The 17435-nt window shown below is 53.1% G+C and overlaps 1 protein-coding gene across 4 annotated transcripts in view; it reads left to right on the top strand.

Moving 5' to 3' along the window:
* Window positions 1–16712, top strand: part of ESRRB (estrogen related receptor beta) — a 114421-nt gene extending 97709 nt beyond the window's left edge. For all 4 annotated transcript variants that reach the window (XM_038545354.1, XM_038545352.1, XM_038545351.1 and 1 more), the window contains 2 exons: window positions 7671–7940; window positions 13647–16712. In XM_038545354.1, coding sequence (XP_038401282.1) covers window positions 7671–7940; window positions 13647–13891 — 515 coding nt within the window. In that variant the 3' untranslated portion in view covers window positions 13892–16712. The remainder of the gene's footprint in view (window positions 1–7670; window positions 7941–13646) is intronic.
* The last annotated feature ends 723 nt before the right edge of the window (window positions 16713–17435 follow it).

Below are 17435 nucleotides of genomic sequence, written 5' to 3' on the forward strand. Positions count from 1 at the left end.
TCTAAAGCCTGTGTGGTTTATTCCCTCTATGGTTCTAACAGCCTGTCCATAGTGTGGTAGAGATATCCTGTTTTCCTCGGGGAATGATCACCATGGACTTGGATTCTCACTGGCTATGTGACATGGGGCAGTTTATCTTCCTGTCTATAGATCCTTCTCGTGCTTGTCACCAGCTCTGAAAAATGAATATGGCATGCATGGTGATGTAGCAGAGGTGCCCTAGACTTTAGATGCCACAGTCCACAGTGGATTGGGGTGAGTCAAAATGTCCCTATATAAGATGTGCGTGCATAGCCTACAGGAAGGCTTCCTGCAGACAGGGGCTTGGGAGGCGATGCTCGTGTCACTCAGCCAGAAGAAAGCGTAGAATTCCTTCCGCAGGGACTCCCTGGTGGCTGGCCCCTGGCATTCTGACTCGGGGTGGACTCCGAGTGGGGTGGGGGATCTGAGCTGGCGCACCCTTACTAAGGAGCTCAGGTTCTTGGGATTACACACTCAGTAGTTTTGAATCTGGCCTGTGCTGATTCAGCACAGATGTGGGGTCAGGCCACTGCTTAAGACACCTCAGCCTGGATTGCTCCACTAACCCAAGGCCAAATCTGGTACACGTCCCCCTGCCCCTCGCACCCTGCCCTCCCTGTTACCCCACGCTCCTCCTCCACTGTATCCCAGCAATGGCTCAGGAGTGGCTCCTGGCGGCCCCCCACGTCACTGCTTCCTTCTCCTGCCACCAATTCCTTCAACACCTCTGAGCAGAGGCGTAGAACCTGGAGGCACCTGTCTCCCATGCACCCATTCTTCTCCCATGTCCTCCCCCCACCCCCAGCTCCATCTCCCATCGGTGGCCACCAGGAGGGCAGTAGGCAGAGTGATTGTTAGGGTCACAGACTTTGTATTCAGGCAGACCTGAGAGCTGATCCCAGCTCTGTCCTTACGGGCCTTGCAAGGGATCTCATTTTTCTGAGCTTTAGCATCCTTGCCTATGAATTGGGGATCATAATAGAGGGTACAGCATACTCATCCCAGCCCCCGCACGCAGTGGGTGCTTGATAAGTGGCAGGACCATGACCGTGTCATTGTCCTCTCTGCTAATAGTATGAAAAGCCTCCTTTCACGTCTTCATTTTTCCTTGTCCAAAGCTGAATTCTTTCTGATTAAAAAAATAAAATAAACATAGGGCCTCATTTGTCTGTCTGAAACACTAATTTGCCCTATTTTGCATACATTTGCATGCTGAATTATTTGGGCCTGACCTTCTTGTGTTTAAGGTAAAATTAATTAAGAGTCTCCTGCCACTGCGTGTAAACCTCATATTAGGGCTGATGACATATCAAGTGCCTGATATATTTAAACTAATCGACTTAATCCCATCTCAGATTAGACAGAAAATTCACCTGAAATCCTGCTCATTAGCCCTTAGATAAGAGACGGAGAGAGAGAGCCAGAAAGGGAGCAGGTTTAGCAGAATAGGTGCAAGCCAGGGCCCCAGCCTGGGACTGGTGTCGGCTCCTGCTTGCCCTGGTTCCTGGACCGCAGGAGCACTCACTTAAGGCAGCTCAGGTTAGTGCCCAGGCCACTCTCCTTATGCACAGGAAACCGTATGTCATGGCTCAGGATGGGCTAGCCTTCAGTATCTGTCCAGAGCCTGGCACACAGAGGGCCCTTCAATACTTGCCTTGGCACGCATTGATTGAGGTTTTTTTTTTTTTTTTTTGATTGAGCATTAACTCTATGTAAGGTCTCTTGCTAGAAGTTGTGCTGATAGAAAGAATTTGATTAGTTTCTGCCCCCAAGGACTTCATTTGGGAATAAGATGGATAATTTTTTAAGAAAACAAAATTATTTTTCATGGAAAATTCTAAACCTGCAAAAACAGACCGAATGATATCGGGAAGCTCCGTTAATGCTGCTGGGACCCCACAGCCCATCTCACTTCGCCTCTACCCCATGTCCTATCTCCTACCCTGAACACTTAGAATGCAGCAAGAACAACCGTGGGACAGAGTCCCCAGGCAGGAGGGACGCCAGGGGCTGCAGGGGCAGAGAGCAGAACCCGAGCAAGGTCATCAGGCCTGATGGGCAGTGGCCATGGAGGGAAAGGCCAGAGGGGCATCAGGGCGCCATGAACACAAGTTTTCAGGCCAAGCCCAGAAGCTGACCTATGCACACAGGCACTGAGTGGCCCACTTGGCCAGGAGGGAGGATCATTTGAGCACAAACTCATTTCCCAGCAGCCCCACTCCTTTCACTCCTGTTTTTGAGCACAGAGGACAGTCACACCAGTGAGTTCCATGGGGAACTGGGGCTGATGGCAACTCACTCAGAATAATGGCCATTCTTTTTCTTTTTTTAAAGATTTTATTTATTTATTCATGAGAGTCACAGAGAGAGAGGCAGAGACACAGGCAGAGGGAGAAGCAGGCTCCCTGTAGGGAGCCTGTTGCGGGACTCGATCCCAGGACTCAGGGATCACAACCTGAACCAAAGGCAGGTGTTCAGCTGCTGAGCCACTCAGGTGCCCCAGTGGCCGTTCTTTTGTTCGAGTCCATCTGCAGTTGCCCTATGCCACATGCAGTCCTGCATTGCTCAGGGGACAGGCCCCAGTCTTTAGAGTGCCCTCCTCTTGTTCCCAGTGAGTGACAGTTTGGAACCAGAGGCAGCAGCCTTTACGAGAGGGAGGGAATCCCTTGATGAATTGCAGCGTCCAGATGTTATTAGCTGGTTATCCCGCCACCCCGGGCGGCATGGAGGCTGCCCCAGCCAGGACAGCCCTGCCCGGCCCAGGCTGACAAGTGCACACCTCTGCAGGGGACCCCCCAGAGGCCTCCTACGGAGGGGTTCCTCAGCAGCCCGCTCCCAGGTAGCCACCGTCTGGCTCCCACTGGGGAGGGAATGCCAGCGGCCAATGAAATATGGGCTGCCGAGTGACAGCAGCTGTGTCTGGAGTGGCCTCAGATCCTATAATTACATCTCCCTTTATTACCTCTGCTAATGGCCCTCCAGGTCGACAGAAACGATAATAAATTAACAGATTATGAACTCCACTTGCCACAAATTATATGCTTTTTTTTTTTTCCTTTCTTAAATTCTAGGAGCTCATGCTGTCACATCATAGGGGGATGGGGGCTCGGGAAGAGCCTGAATGTTATCAGATTAGTTGGTGCAGATAAAGCAACTTTGGGGCAGTGGCGGGGGGTGGGGGTGGGGGTGGGGGGACAGCAGAGCTCCAGGTGGGGGCAGCCAGCTTGGGCGGGGCAGGACCTCAAGGGGGCAGTACGTGGTGCCCAGGGGCCTGAGCCACACCAGCCTCCCCCAGCAGCAACCCCTGTGCCAGAATCACTAATTGCTGGATGGAGGAGGAGTCTTGGGCCCAGCACAGAAAAGCAGAAGTGGAGGGTGTTCGGCTGAAGGGCAGGGAGGAGTGCTTCAGCCCTTCGTTTGGGTTTAAGTAAAAGAGAGAATCTGTGCTTCTAGTAAAGATGTCAGAGGTGACAGAGGGATGGATATTAGGAGTTCCAAATCCCTCATCTTTCTTAAACATCCTTCTGGGAATTTCCTGTGCATGTATAGCCACTGTGTGCATGCCCGCGTGTATATCTGTGTGTGTGTGTGTGTGTGTGTGTGTGCGTGCGTGTTCTCCCCCCCACCATAGGACCATTCTTGAACACTGTTTTACATCCTGCTTCCTTCATTTAATTATATCACATAGTAGCGCCTACCTTGCGGGAGGCATTGCACTGAGTGTTCCACACGTTAGCTCATTTAATCCCAACAGTGCCATGAGAGAAATAGTAGTAATATCCCCATTTTACAGATGAAAAAATGGGCTCAGAGAAGTGGATGTGCCCAGGGTCACAGGCCGTGGCCAGCAGAGCTGGGATTCCAGCGGACAATCTGGTTCTAATGTCTGTGCCTTATTGTTACATCTTCCTTACACTTTTGTGTTATCTTTCTACACCTGCCAAAACAGTTCTACCTCATTCTTTCTAGTGGCTTCTAATATGCCATTCATTTTAGCTAATAATTACATTTATATAGTGATTACATGTATCACATTAGTTACATTTAGGTTGTTTCCTGCTTGGGGTCATTACAGACCAATCTAACAAACACTGCTTCACATTTGTCTCTGTGTATTTAGGGGGAGAAAATCCAAGCAGTGGAATTGCTAGGTTGAAAGGAGCATGACTTTGGTTTAATGCTTGATTTGGTTTTATTTTGAGAACATCTTAAATCTGGACAGGTTCGAAAGCCAAAACTAGAGAAAAATGTGCACACAAAACCCTTCCTTCCATCCTTGTCGCTTCCCCCCTCCCTTTCCTCCTAGACCAGTTTTTATTTTTCATTTTCCCTTCCAGTGTTTTCTTTTTTCAAGTACTAGAAAACATCTGGGCTCTTTCAAAAATTAAAATATATCACCTATTCCCCCCTCCCTTGCACAAAATGAAGCAGCCTCTGTACTGCTCCATGCATTTGGATTTTCTTTTTTCTTTTCTTTTCTTTCTTTTCTTTTCTTTTCTTTTCTTTTTGCGTTTTCTTTCTTTGTCTATTTGTCTTTTTCTTTCTTTCTTTTCTTTCTTTCTTTCTTCTTTCTTTTCTTTTTTTTCTTTTCTTTTCTTTTTTCTTTTTTTCTTTCTTTTTTCTTTTCTTTTCTTTTTTTTCTTTTTTCTTCTTTTTCTTTTTTTTTTTTTGCATTTGGATTTTCAAAGCCCCTTCCAGCTCCCCTTGAAGCCGTTCAAGGAGGAGGAGAGGAGTCAGGGCCCGGGCCCACTAGCAGAGAGGTGGAGCCTTGGATGGTGGCACAAACTCTCGGAGGCGTCGTCTCCCTTCCTCTGCGTTTCCCCCAGAGGGCAGGCCAGTCTCTGACTCCAACACAACTGGGCAGAGGCGGTGAAATCTGAACTTGTGTCTAAAGAATGGAGAGGGTCTTCCTGAGTTCTTGGGGTCCATTGTCTTATCCCCTGGGAGTCAGGGCCCTGTGGCATTTGTTGATTCTATTGTGCTGGGGGATACCTTTGTCCCAGGCTGGGTGCTCGGCAGTCGGGGCCAGAAGATGGGTGCACACGGGGCAGCCCATCCCGGCACCCCTGGGTGCACTCACTGGCGGCGCTCTCACTGCCCCCTCTGGAGCCCTTCTCACCCTTCAGGGCTCACTCAGCCTCCCACACTTCCCGTGTGGGCCCAGTTCACCCGTGATGTGTTCTCGGAGCCCCCCCATCCCTCTGGCTCTTCTAACTGTCCTAACCTTGAGGTCACAGCGGAGCTCGGGGCTCAGGGCGTGCCTTTCCCTCTTTACTGCAGGCTCTTGCACCCGGGGCCTCGTTCTGGTTTGAGCTCGCCTTCTGTCCCCAGGGCCTGGCCCTTAGCAGGTGCCCAGGGAGGATTTGCTGAGCGAATGAAGAGAACCACACGGTTAATCCTAGTGGCGGTACCTGCGTGATGGGCCTCACAGGGGTCTTTCCTCCTTCCTTGCCAGAAGCCTCCCTCTTTGCCACCTTCCGATTCAATTGTCCGTTAATTTTGCCCCGTCCACCTCCTACATCTTCCCTCCGGTGTGTCTGCTGCCAGTACAGCCCCCCACGTCCCCGCACGCGCACACCCTCGTGAGCCGGCTGATTGGGATCTGTTAATTAATGTCGCTCAAGGCCTCTCCCGCTCAGAGGCCCGATAAGGGAAATTGGATGTCCATTCTGTCTGCCTTTTATTACCTCCCGGCTGTCCCTGCCGCCCCAGGCTGCCACACATCCCCTCGCGCGCCAGGAGCCAGACGACACACGCGCCCGGCCCCTCGGTGCCACAGCCTCTCCCCGAGGAGGCGCCTCAGTCCAGGCCCGCCCCTGTCCATCACTGTCATTGCCCAGCTATTTTGTCAGTCACCCGTGGATGCCACCAGCCGGGTGGTGAGCTCAGGCTGGGGTGTACAGATTGCACCCAGGAACCGTGAGGATGGGACTGAGAGGATGCTCATCAGCAGAGGGGGACCCGCCTGGCAAAGGGGCTTCCCCCCCACCCCGGGGGTGCCCCCTAAAGCTGAACACTCATGCACTGGTTGGAAAATGGAGGGGACAGTGGGTTTTAGAATCAGGGGACAGCAGGGGAGAGTAGGGGAGACTCCATGGAAGCCCAGAACGATGGGCCTGTCCAGAAACTCGGGACCACCCCAGGCCTCCAAACATGCCCAGAAGGGAGAGGAGAGCCCTGCCAACAGCATGCTAATAACAACAAAAACAGTAATAGTAATGACCACCATCCTCACTCGGGCTCGCTGGGCACCAGCTGTGTGAAGAGTGGAGCTGGGTCCTGTCCGTGCACCACCTCTTTATCCTCGCAGCCCCCCACATCAGTGCTGCACCCTTGCAGGGTGAGGTGCCAGGTCAGCAAGTGAAGTAGACGCTCACCCACACAAGCAAACTTACCCCCAGAAATCCCCCTCCTAGTTGCCTGTGACGCATGGTGCAAATGGCTTTGTGGATACACTTTGCTCTTTCCATCACTCTGGCATGGTCAGGGTGGCAGCCAATCGCTGGGTCTCTGGTTGAAGTTAACACCTTGTGCTTAGTGACCGAGATGTTTGAAAATCAACTTGCTCCCCTCCCCTTCCTCCTTCACTTCCTACCCCCCTTCCTCCTCCTTCACTTCCTCCCCCTGCGTCTTCTCTACTCTCCCTCTCAAGTCAGGATGTTAATTGTTCCATGCCTAAGTCAAGTGCACGTACAATGCAATTCTAGACACTGTTCTCATCTCGTAGATGAAGACTTTTCATCTCCCCATTAATAACAATTGTATGAGCTCAGTGAACACGATGTATGTTCCACAATTATCTCATTTAGACCTCACGGCGAGTCTGACACAGATGCTACAGTTATACGCATTTCATAGAACTGGACCCTGAGGTTTGGGGCAATTACACAGCTTTCAAATGGGGAAGTCAGGGTCCAGGCCCTGGCAATCTCTCGAGCACCTTAGACAAGACAGTGTCCTAATTCTGGAGCCATGCCCAGCACTGACCCCCTTTCACTCTGGAGTCAGCCTCCTTGCTAGCAAGGAGGGGGAACTCCTCCCGGGATACCATGCTCCCAGAATGCAGGACAGCTTGAGTCATTGTTAGGTGGGAAGTGATGGCCAGGGCTGCAGGGGTCTGACCTCTGGAGGACTGGCTGTCCTGTGAGAAAGTGCCCCCTGACCCTGGGGGCTCTTGAGCTCTTAGCAGCCCCAGGCTGTGGTCACTAGGGGTGGGGGGCCGGGTCGGTCACTGGCCAGGAACAGCTGAGTCGTCTTCTCCACTTGGGCCCTTGGGTCAACACACACAGCTGAGACTGCACTAAGGATCAGCTGTCACTTTAAAACACCAGAACCTCCCCTGGTTGAGCAGGGAGAGAGGAATCTGGAAAGTCCCCAGAGCGAAGGGGACCCTGTATTGCTGCCTCTTGGTTCTATTATGAATTTAATAACTCCTTAAATTACAGATGCATTTAATTAATCGAAAAGCCTCTACAGACATTTGAAAAATTGCATAGAACTAACAATAATAGTGGTAACAACTGTCAACATTGACTGAAGTCTTTTTGTTGTCTAAGTCTTTCCCATGAATTCCTTCATCCAGCCCAGGATCACTTCCTCCAGCCAGCCCACCTGACTGCTGCCACCCTCCTTGCCCCTTCTTCCCGCAGGCTTCTCGAACCTCTCTCTTGGGGATCAGATGAGCCTGCTGCAGAGTGCCTGGATGGAGATCCTCATCCTGGGCATCGTGTACCGCTCGCTGCCCTACGATGACAAGCTGGTGTATGCCGAGGACTACATCATGGACGAGGAGCACTCCCGCCTCGCAGGGCTGTTGGAGCTCTACCGGGCCATCCTGCAGCTGGTGCGCAGGTACAAGAAGCTCAAGGTGGAGAAGGAGGAGTTTGTGACACTCAAGGCCCTGGCTCTGGCCAACTCAGGTAAGGAAGGGCGGGTGTGGGGCCCGCAGCGGGAGCTTCAAGATGTCTTATTGGGCTGGGAGAGCACAGCTCTGGGGCCTGTGAGCCAGGCCACCACAGGGGCAGGATGGTGTGAAGATGCCAGGACTTTTACCACCAAAGATTGTGAGGGGTTGGCCTGGAGCAGAGAGGGTGGTGGTGAAGGCCAGCAATAGGTACATCCTTCCTGAGCCCTGGGTTTGTAGGGCACTAGGCTCGGCCTCTGAGAGCTAGTCCGGCACACTGGTTAAGGACACAGACTCTATAGCTAAGTGGCTAAGAGTCAAAGCCCGCTTTTATCATTTGGGCAAGTTGCTTCCCTCTGTGCCTCATTTCCTTTATCAATAAAATGGGAACAATAAAGAGTCCCTGCCCCACCAGACTACGGAAGGCATTTGTTTAAATACAATTATATTACACTCACAACATGCCCGGCACGTAATAAGTGCTCAACCTGTTAAATAGCCATGAACTTACTGAATTCTTACAACCCTATGAGCAAGGTGCTTTTTACAGATGTAGAAATTGAGGCTTGGGGAGGTGAAGAAAATTGCCCAGGGTGACGCTGTGAAGGTGTGTCAGGGCTAGGACTTAGACCAAAGTCCTCTGAATGCAAAATCAACCCCCAGCTTCTAACCACTCCTTAAATCTCCCAATCAAATTGCTCAGACACAAGAGAAAAACAAACCTTCCCAGCTGAGTTGTCTGGTCTGTCATTAAAAAGGAGGGGCTTCGTGGGGCGCTTGGACGGCTCAGTCCGTTAAGCATCCGACTCTTGATTTTGACTCAGGTCGTGATCTCGGGGTTCTGGGATGGAGCCCTGCATCCAGCTCCATGCTCAGTGAGGAGTCTGCTCGAAGATTCTCTCTCTCCCTCTCCCCTTCCCTTACTCTCTCTGTCTAATAAATAAATACCCTCCTTTTTTTTTTTTTTAAATTCATGAGAGACAGAGAGAGGCAGAGACATAAGCAGAGGGAGAAGCAGGCCTCTCTGCAGGGAGCCCAATCAAATAAATAAATCATAAAAAAAAAACCCTTTTTTTAAAAAAATTAAAAACATAAAAAGGAGGCTTCATTCCATTCCTTCGCCCCTTCCAGCTTCTGGCTAGAATCTCTAGGGAGAGGCGATTGGCGATGCAGGTGAGCGAGCTAGAATATAATGTGTGTCAGTTAGGGAGCGCCCACCCTGTGCAGGGTACCATGCCAAGTAGTGCGCAGAGAAGGCAAGAGAAAGGCTGCTCCCTGTCCTCAAGAGTGTCAGGCAGATCGGCTGCAGGACAGCGTGTGCTAGAGTTCATTGCTTAAGTCTGGGTCAGACGGACCCAAGTTCAGATTTTAGCTCTGCCACTTAGTAGCAGTGTGACCTTGGGCACGTTGGCCACCTTCCTTAGCCCTGTCCTTGTGTGTAAAATGGGGGTATCCCAGTACCTCCTCCAAGCATTTTGCTATTAAATGATCGGCTGAAGATAAAGCATTAGCCCGGTGCCTGGCCTAGAGGAAATGTTCAATAAATATTAATTATTATCATTATTATTAATATTAGAGGAAACAAAGTGTTACCAGCACGGGGAAGCAGGGGAGCTGGTTCCCAGGTGGAGACGGTACAAATAGGGTTACCAACTGGTTTGCTTGATACTGTCATGCTTTTAGTAAAAGTCCTGTGTCCTGGGAAACCCCAGTCCCTGGTAAACCCAGACAGTTGGTCCCCCAGCAAATAGCTTCCTAAGGAATGCAGATGCCCTGCTCAGCCCCCCTTTACTGTGTTAGCGCGCCCATGGCCCAGCTGCTGAGCTTGGCTGCTAACAGCCCCCAGCTGCCTCCTTCACCAAGACCTACCATCACCTGCCTTGCCTGGAGAGTTACGTACGTTGGCAATTGCAGCCCAATGCTGGGCTCCTGGCAGGGTGGGATCAGAGCTGTGCATGGATCAGGCCCAAGCCAAGGCCATGTCCTCACTCACCTTCCTTGTTCCTGCCCTTACCCTATCCTGCCTCCTTCACTTCCCTCCTCCTGAAAGCACACCCTCCAGAAATCCATGCACCCGAACCCTGGTCTTGGGCTCTACTTTTGAGGAACCTGATCTAATACAGAGAGGGAAGCCTTTTTTTTTTTTTTTTTTTTAGTTTAACTCCCTTTTATTAATAAACAAATGCAAAATAATAACTAAAAATTGAAATGCTTCTGTACCCACCATTTACATCTTAAAATTCCAGAATGGGAGTGTATTCTTTATGAGAGAATGCTTATCCTGTGGTTGTTTTTTTTTAAGTGGTTTTAAATGTACAGAGTAATTGAGCAGGTGGTAGTACAATTCTGTGGCCCCCACCCCACCCACATCCACCACTGGCATCTACCCCCACTGTTCACATCTTGTATTGGTGTGGTGATTTGTTACAATTAATGAGCCAATATTGATACATTATTATTAACAAAAGTCCCTAGTTGCCATCAAGGTTGACTCCTTGTGTTGTGTGGGTCTATAGATGTGACAAATGGGTAGTGACAGAGTGCCCCCATCACCCACCATACAGAACAGCTTCGCCCCTGGTGAGCCTGCGCTCACCTACTGAGAGGGAAGTGCCGTACTGGCCCTGGCAGAGGGGCCGGAGTTTGTGTGGTGGAGGGAACGAGGTGGAAGGAGAGGACACGGAGCGGGGAACCGTGAGACCAGCAAGGCTGCCAGGCCTTGGAGGGCACGTGCTGGATTTTAGACTCTGCTGAGCGCTTCACACCTGACCTAGAGCTCAAGCTGGCCTGTGCCAGGAGAGGACAGTGAGGAGGCGAGAGGCCCTTTAATTGTTACCTCTTCCCCACCCCTGAACGTCAGGCTGTGACAGCTTTCAGATGGCTTTTTGGCTTAGCCTGCCGCTGTTCTGATCTCACAGGCAAATGCGTGCACACACACATGCACATGAAGACATGTATGCACACAAATACAGACACGTGTGCACACACACACATGCTCACAGACACATTCACGTGCGTGCACACAGGTATGTATGTACGTGTACACACAGACATGCATGCTCACAAATACACGTACGTGTACGGGCACACTTGCACTCATACAGACACGCATCCATGTATACACACATATTTACAAATAGACATGTGTACCCATGCTCACGCACAAGCACTCATGCACGCATATACACACACACACATATACACATGCAGACACACATATGCACACATGCACACACAGCACCTGAGGATTGCTCATGGTTTAGTAACACAAACCCATCAGGAGCTTTGCTGGTATCTAGCTTCGCCTGAGTACACACTTTGTTGTGCCAGACAAAGTTCCAGGAATCTGCACTTCTTACCCCAGTGGCATCTCCCAGGCCATCCTGCAGCTTCTGTGCAGGTACACGTAGATCAAAATGTAGGTGGAATTGGTGACACACAGGCCCTGGCTGCAAGGTGGAGCAATCAGCCTTGGGCAGGAAATGAGGAAGGAATAGGCCTGTCGCAGGAAAGGCCAGAAAAGAACGTTGAGCTCAGACCAGAGGCTCCAGGTCTGGGAAGGGACTGGCTTGTGATAGGGTCGGTCCAGGGGGCTATGAGAGGTGGTGCAGCGAGGTGGGAAAGTCTCCCAGTCAGACAGAGTGCCAACTAGAAGAGAGATAAGCTCCAGGAGGTCATCGGAGGAGTGGTCCTGGTGGCGGTCCCCAGGGCCACTGTGGGTGCCACTGCTGAGGTTGAGCGCACGAGACAGGACCACTCACGTGTGGCTTGGGGGGCTGATGCTCGGCAGAAGAATGAAGCACATCAGAGACGGGCTGTGGCCCCGAACCCCAGCCCCTCAGGAGCCTGCTGGCCGTCTTTCACCCCAAATCCTGGCCATCTCCAAGGCTCCCTGACAGCAGAAAAAATTCATAGCCATTGATTTTGTAATTAACAGTTTATCAATGCCATCGATACAGACTCACTGATGGATTGCAAAGAAATTAATCTTGCGATGTTATTTTATTTCATTTTTGGTCGAAGGCAGCTGCCAATTTTGGCCTCCTGGGGGAGGGTGGGGGTGGGGCAAGGAAGCTGGGGCAGGCGGGGAGTCTGGATGGCCATATCCCAGCCTCACAGGGACCGGCACATCTTGGGTACACATTCTGGAAACAGCTGAGAGTGTAGGAATGGAGCCAGGCTCCATCTCCAAGCAGCAAAGGAGTCCTCACTGCTTTGGGAACAAGGGGAAGAACAGTGTGGAAGCATCTTGACCGTGGGGCCATTAGTACCCCTGCGCACTAAAGGCACTTGCCCCAGGCTGGGTCCTCATCATAATGATAACATTACATGTAGTAGGTGCTTACTAAGTGCCTGGCAATGTGCAATTTCTTTTAACCCTTGCCACTACCCTATGAGGTATGGAGGCATTTGCTTCGTTTTATGGGGGAGGAAACAGTGGCCAAAATAATACAGCATCTAAGACTCCAGAGTCCTGTCTTCCCCTTTCTGCTCTTCTCTCAAGAGGAAGAGGAGGCATGGACTGAGTACGGATGCAGAAGGTCAGAAGGCGTCACTGGGGTCAGCCAGTTGGAACAGCTGCCCTTGGTCTGGTACCTAAACTAACCCAGCCTGCAAAGGCATTGTTCTGCTCCTCGCTCCACCTTCCTCGGCAGCCTACGCAGAGCTTTCAGTTGCCTGGATGCATCACACACCCTTAACTTCCCGCCTGCGTTGGGCACTGCAGTTCTGGGTGGCGGCTCGAGATCTTTAAGGAATGTCAGAAGGCAGGTTATTATGTCAGAGGCCAGCGATTGGGTTCTAGGAAACTGCCTTTGCTTCAGCTGAGACCCCACTGTAACCCAGCTGTCCTCGGGTTCCTGGCTGCCCTGCTGGGATTTAGGTAACTTCCATTTGAACCCCTAATTCGTGCCTGAATCCAAAGCCCTCCTCAGGATTTTTAGAGGACTCCCAGTAGCATGCTCCCTCACCGTGGCCCTTGCATCCAGCCATGCTGTCTCAGTCCCCCAGCAGACCCCTGCCACAGGGCCCCTAGGTACAGAGCTCAGCCCCTTTGTCTGCGTTTGCATTCTGTAAGCGGCATCCTGTCAGGCCAGTGATGACATTGAAGACCAGCTGGTGCCTGGTGGCAGCAGCAACAACAGTACGGGGGACGATGCTGGTCATGATACCACCAGCTGGGCACTCACTTCCAGCTGGGCACTCACTTCAGGCCAAGTCCTGTTTTCAGCCCTTGACCCATGTTAACTCATTTAACCTCTCTGAGGTAGGGGTGGCTATCATCTCATTTACCAAAGGAGAAAAATACGGCACAGAGAAGTTAGGTAATTTGCCTAAAGTCACACAGCTAGCAAGGGAGGGATGCAAGATTCCAGCTCCCCCCCAGGCTGGCTCCCGATCCCACCCAGTACCTCCAGGGCAGTGACAGGTCTGCTCACGTCCAAGGCCTTCCGGGCCTCCGCTGCCACCTCTTGGTGGTTTCTCAAGAGATGACCTTCGTAGATACAGGTGGCTCCCTGGCTCCGAGCCTCAGCTCTGCCATGGGCCTCTGTGCCCCAGGGTGGCAGCGTAGCCTCCATGGGCCTCCACTTCCTTCTCGGTCGGGAGGATTTGGAAGGCCCCAGGGCATCCCCGCTACACACACACACACACACACAAACACACACACACACACACCCCAGGGCATCGGGCCACACCCGCTGACACCGCCCTGTGCCCTCAGATTCCATGTACATCGAGGATCTGGAGGCGGTGCAGAAGCTGCAGGATCTGCTGCACGAGGCGCTTCAGGACTACGAGCTGAGCCAGCGCCACGAGGAGCCCCGGAGGACGGGCAAGCTGCTGCTGACCCTGCCCCTGCTGCGGCAGACGGCCGCCAAGGCGGTGCAGCACTTCTACAGCGTCAAACTGCAGGGCAAGGTGCCCATGCACAAACTCTTCCTGGAGATGCTGGAGGCCAAGGTCTGACGGCGGCACGTGCACCCTCTCCCGCCCGCACCGGCGGCGGCCGGACGGAGACCTCCACAGCCACCAGCCTCGCCCCTCAAGCCCTGTATCATGGCCAGAGCAGCCCCCGAGTCCCAGCGCCCGCAGGAAGGAGCGTGCGGAGCCCCCGGCGGCGGGGCGCGGCGGGGGCGGCGGGGGCTCGTCTGTAACCGGCTTTTTCTTTGGTGTGTTCCTCCTCCCCGTGGGCGCTGCTGAGGCCCGGGCCAGGGCCCACTCCCCTGAGACTGGAGACCAGCGAGGAAGCACCCCCTCCTCCCCCAAACCAGCAAGAGGCCGCAGTGCAGATCCTAACCCGGCCCCCCCGACCCCCTGCACTGGGTGGGCGGTGCTCAGCGCCCCGGACCCCCACCCAATTCCCGCTGGGCGCCTCCTGGAAGTTTGCCCTTCCCACGGGGCAGGTGCTTGCTTCCAGAGGCCCCGCCTACTCTGAGGTTCTCTGGGACTCCACAAGAGGCCCCACACCTTTTGGGGTCCAGAGGGCCCCCCCAGCCCTGCATCTTTTCAGCTTGGCACACACCCAGCTCCCGTGAGGGACTCATCATCAAGACAGCCGCTGCCAGCGCTCTGCATCTTCTGGGCACCTGCCCCCGGGTCCTCCCACCCGCCTGTCACCACTGCTCCGGGGCCCACTGCCTTCCCCTCCTGCCTCTCCCAGGAAATCCCTGCCGCTTGCTGCCCCTACCTCAGAGCTCGCTCAGTGGGTTCAGCCAGCCCAGGAGACCTCAAGGTCCATAGCTGGGAAGGGGGCTGGCTCAGAGAAGGGCAGGGTGGAGGCACTGTTCCCCAGAGCTCCCCCTTCTGCTTGCTTCTCCCCTTCCCGCTGTCAGCCTTCGGGGCAGGTCCGCAGCAGGTGGGCCCGCGGGAGGTTGGGGAGTGAGGAGGCCCGCCCCCATCTGCGGGCACCTGGGCACTGGTCTCCAGGGTGGTGGTCCTGGGAGGATTGGGCCAAGATGGGGAGAGGCTCCACCCAATCTTTGCAGAGTGCAGAAAGTTCTAGAAGTGAGATAAGACGGGGAGTTCAGGGGAACATGCCAGCCTACTGGAGGGGCTGGCTACTGTGGACGGTGGACAGCAGGACACCCCACTCCCAACATTCCAGAAGGTTGGGCAAATCAGTGCCCTGAGGGGTGGGCGTTGCTCTGCCACCTTTGGACTAAAGTGTGACATGGCTCCCTGAGTGCACGGAGAAGGCACAGCTCTGTGGTGGGACCCCCTGTCTTCCTGGCTGCTGTGGAGGGTGTCCGGCCACCCTGGTTTGCCCAGAATGTTCATGGTTTTAGCACTGAAAAGCCATGTCCTGGGAAACGCCTCAGTCCCACGCAAATGGGGACAGTCACCTGATTTCTGTGAATGGCCTTCAAAGTCGGTTATAACGCACTTAGGGCAGCCCTTAGCACCCCATCCACTGCACACAGGTTAGCTGATGGCAGCTCAGGATCCCCTGAAGATGAAGGAGGGTTAAGTGTGGTAAAAGCATCTTCTAAGCAGCTGCCTTCTGAAGCAGGGATCAGAGTAGCCCTACCTGAGACACTTTCCTGGGGAATCCACACCCATCTACCCCAACCTCCTAGCATCTGGAGAAGCAGGTGGATGAGCCTGGACACCAGGGGGCCAGGTGCTGTCCCCCACAGCCCTACAGCCTTCCATGTGAAGCAGCCGATGCTGGTTTCGCCTTGCTACCTCTCCACCCCAGATACCACTCCTCTGAACTCCTATGTTGGGACCTGCTGAGGTCACCCCAGACCCAAGGGTTGGCTGAGACCCAGTGGTTACTGAGTGTCTCTCTGATGTCCTCACATACAAAAGGTAAAGGCTTCCAGGAGGCCTCATAGCATAGTGAAGTGTGTTCCTGTCCCGTTGGCCTGTGGGGAATCCGAGGCCAAAGCCACCTAACTGTCTGCATTGGAATTATTATTGGCCCAGATGCTTCATCCCTAGGTCTCTGGGCAGTCCCAATCGGGGTGGACCCAGGCACCTTAGCATCAAGGGACCTGAGCACAGCCCCCAGTTTGACAGCTGTTAGGAGCCATGCCCCAAGGTCTGAACTAGAGGGTCCTAACGGTGATAGAAGTTGGAGTTTGCTCCTTGGGAGCCTTCCCCAGCCTTCTGTTGGAATGTGTGCTTGAGGAGGTGGGACTGGGGGTGGCATCTCCTCCGCCGAGTAGCACTTCCCTGCTCAAGCAGGAGGACCCGAGCTGTCAGGGGCCCATGCACGGCTGGCATTTGCAGCCCATCCTTTTTTAGGAGAAGCATCTCAGTTACTGGTACAACTGGTTTGGGGTGGGTGGGTGTCCTGTACACAGTGTGTCAATGGATCTTGTGCTTTGGCAACTGTCCTGTCATTAGAGCCTCTAACAGTGGGGGGAGGTGGTGATCTTGGTGGCTCTGTGCCAGCGAGGTGGATGCTGCTCATACACATAAACCCCGGTGGCCACAGGAAATGGATCCGGCACGATGGGAACTCTGTCCGGTGAGAAAGGCCCTGGTGTATACTCATGGAGCCATTGGACATTCAAAGAAAAAATTTAGGCCAACTTGTTAGTTGGAGGCACCAGCTTTGGGGCCTCCCAGGGAAGAGGGGCCCTGACTTGTGGGGGATGGTGAAGTCAGGAGAGTTTAGGACGCCCCACCCCCCAAACGGGATGGAACTCATTTGCCCCCCCCAAATCTGCTGTTCCTGGAAAATCTGTAAAGAGGAAATTGCCCTTCTCACTTGTACTCTCATGATACAGGTCATTGAAATGAACCAAGAAATAAAATGTAAAAATCCAACCATGGAGAAGGTGGTATTGGCTGGGTTTTATTTGGTCCCCATGTCCCCACCCTTTCTAAAGCTTCTAGACTGGTTTTGTTACATGTGAGGTTGTGGCCCCCAGGTTCTTTTTGCATACAGGAAACTTCGATTATTTCCCAGGCCACAAATGAAGAACCGACTAGGAAAATCTCAAGACCGGAGCGGGGCATTGGTGGAGAGGCCAGGCAGGGCTTTAGAGGAGCGAGAATGGGCACCCAGCTCCGTGGCAGGGGCCACCCTTCCCTCCTGCAGACCCTCCCCAACCTTTGTGCAGGTGGGAGAAGTTGGGGTGGCGGGAAGGAGCAGGTGAGCAGTGACAAACGTGACAAGACAGAGGGGCCCGTGCCCATGGAACAGCACCAAAGAAAAGCACGATGTGGAAAGATTGTTTTATTTTCTGATAATGATTAAATGGCTGGAATGGCTTCTTAAGATGTATATATTTTTTAAAATGGCAGTCCCTCATTGCATCCCCCATCTGTACGTATTTCTGCCTCTGTTATGTGTTCTCCCCCAAATCCCCCACCCCACCCCATGTAAATCAAATGCCCTAGGATTCTTCTGGTCCCATGTATCTGGAATCTAATAAATAAGGAACGGCCAGTTGGAGAGTTTGTTCACACGTTGCCTTTCCGGGCTTGCTGTCCCCTGGACAGCACTGCCCTCAGGCCTCAGGCCGGTGCTGGGCCTGGCCGCCAGGAGAACCAGCTC

This window comes from Canis lupus, chromosome 8 (genome assembly GCF_011100685.1).
Source record: "Canis lupus familiaris isolate Mischka breed German Shepherd chromosome 8, alternate assembly UU_Cfam_GSD_1.0, whole genome shotgun sequence".
In the NCBI taxonomy this organism is placed as follows: Eukaryota; Metazoa; Chordata; class Mammalia; order Carnivora; family Canidae; genus Canis; species Canis lupus.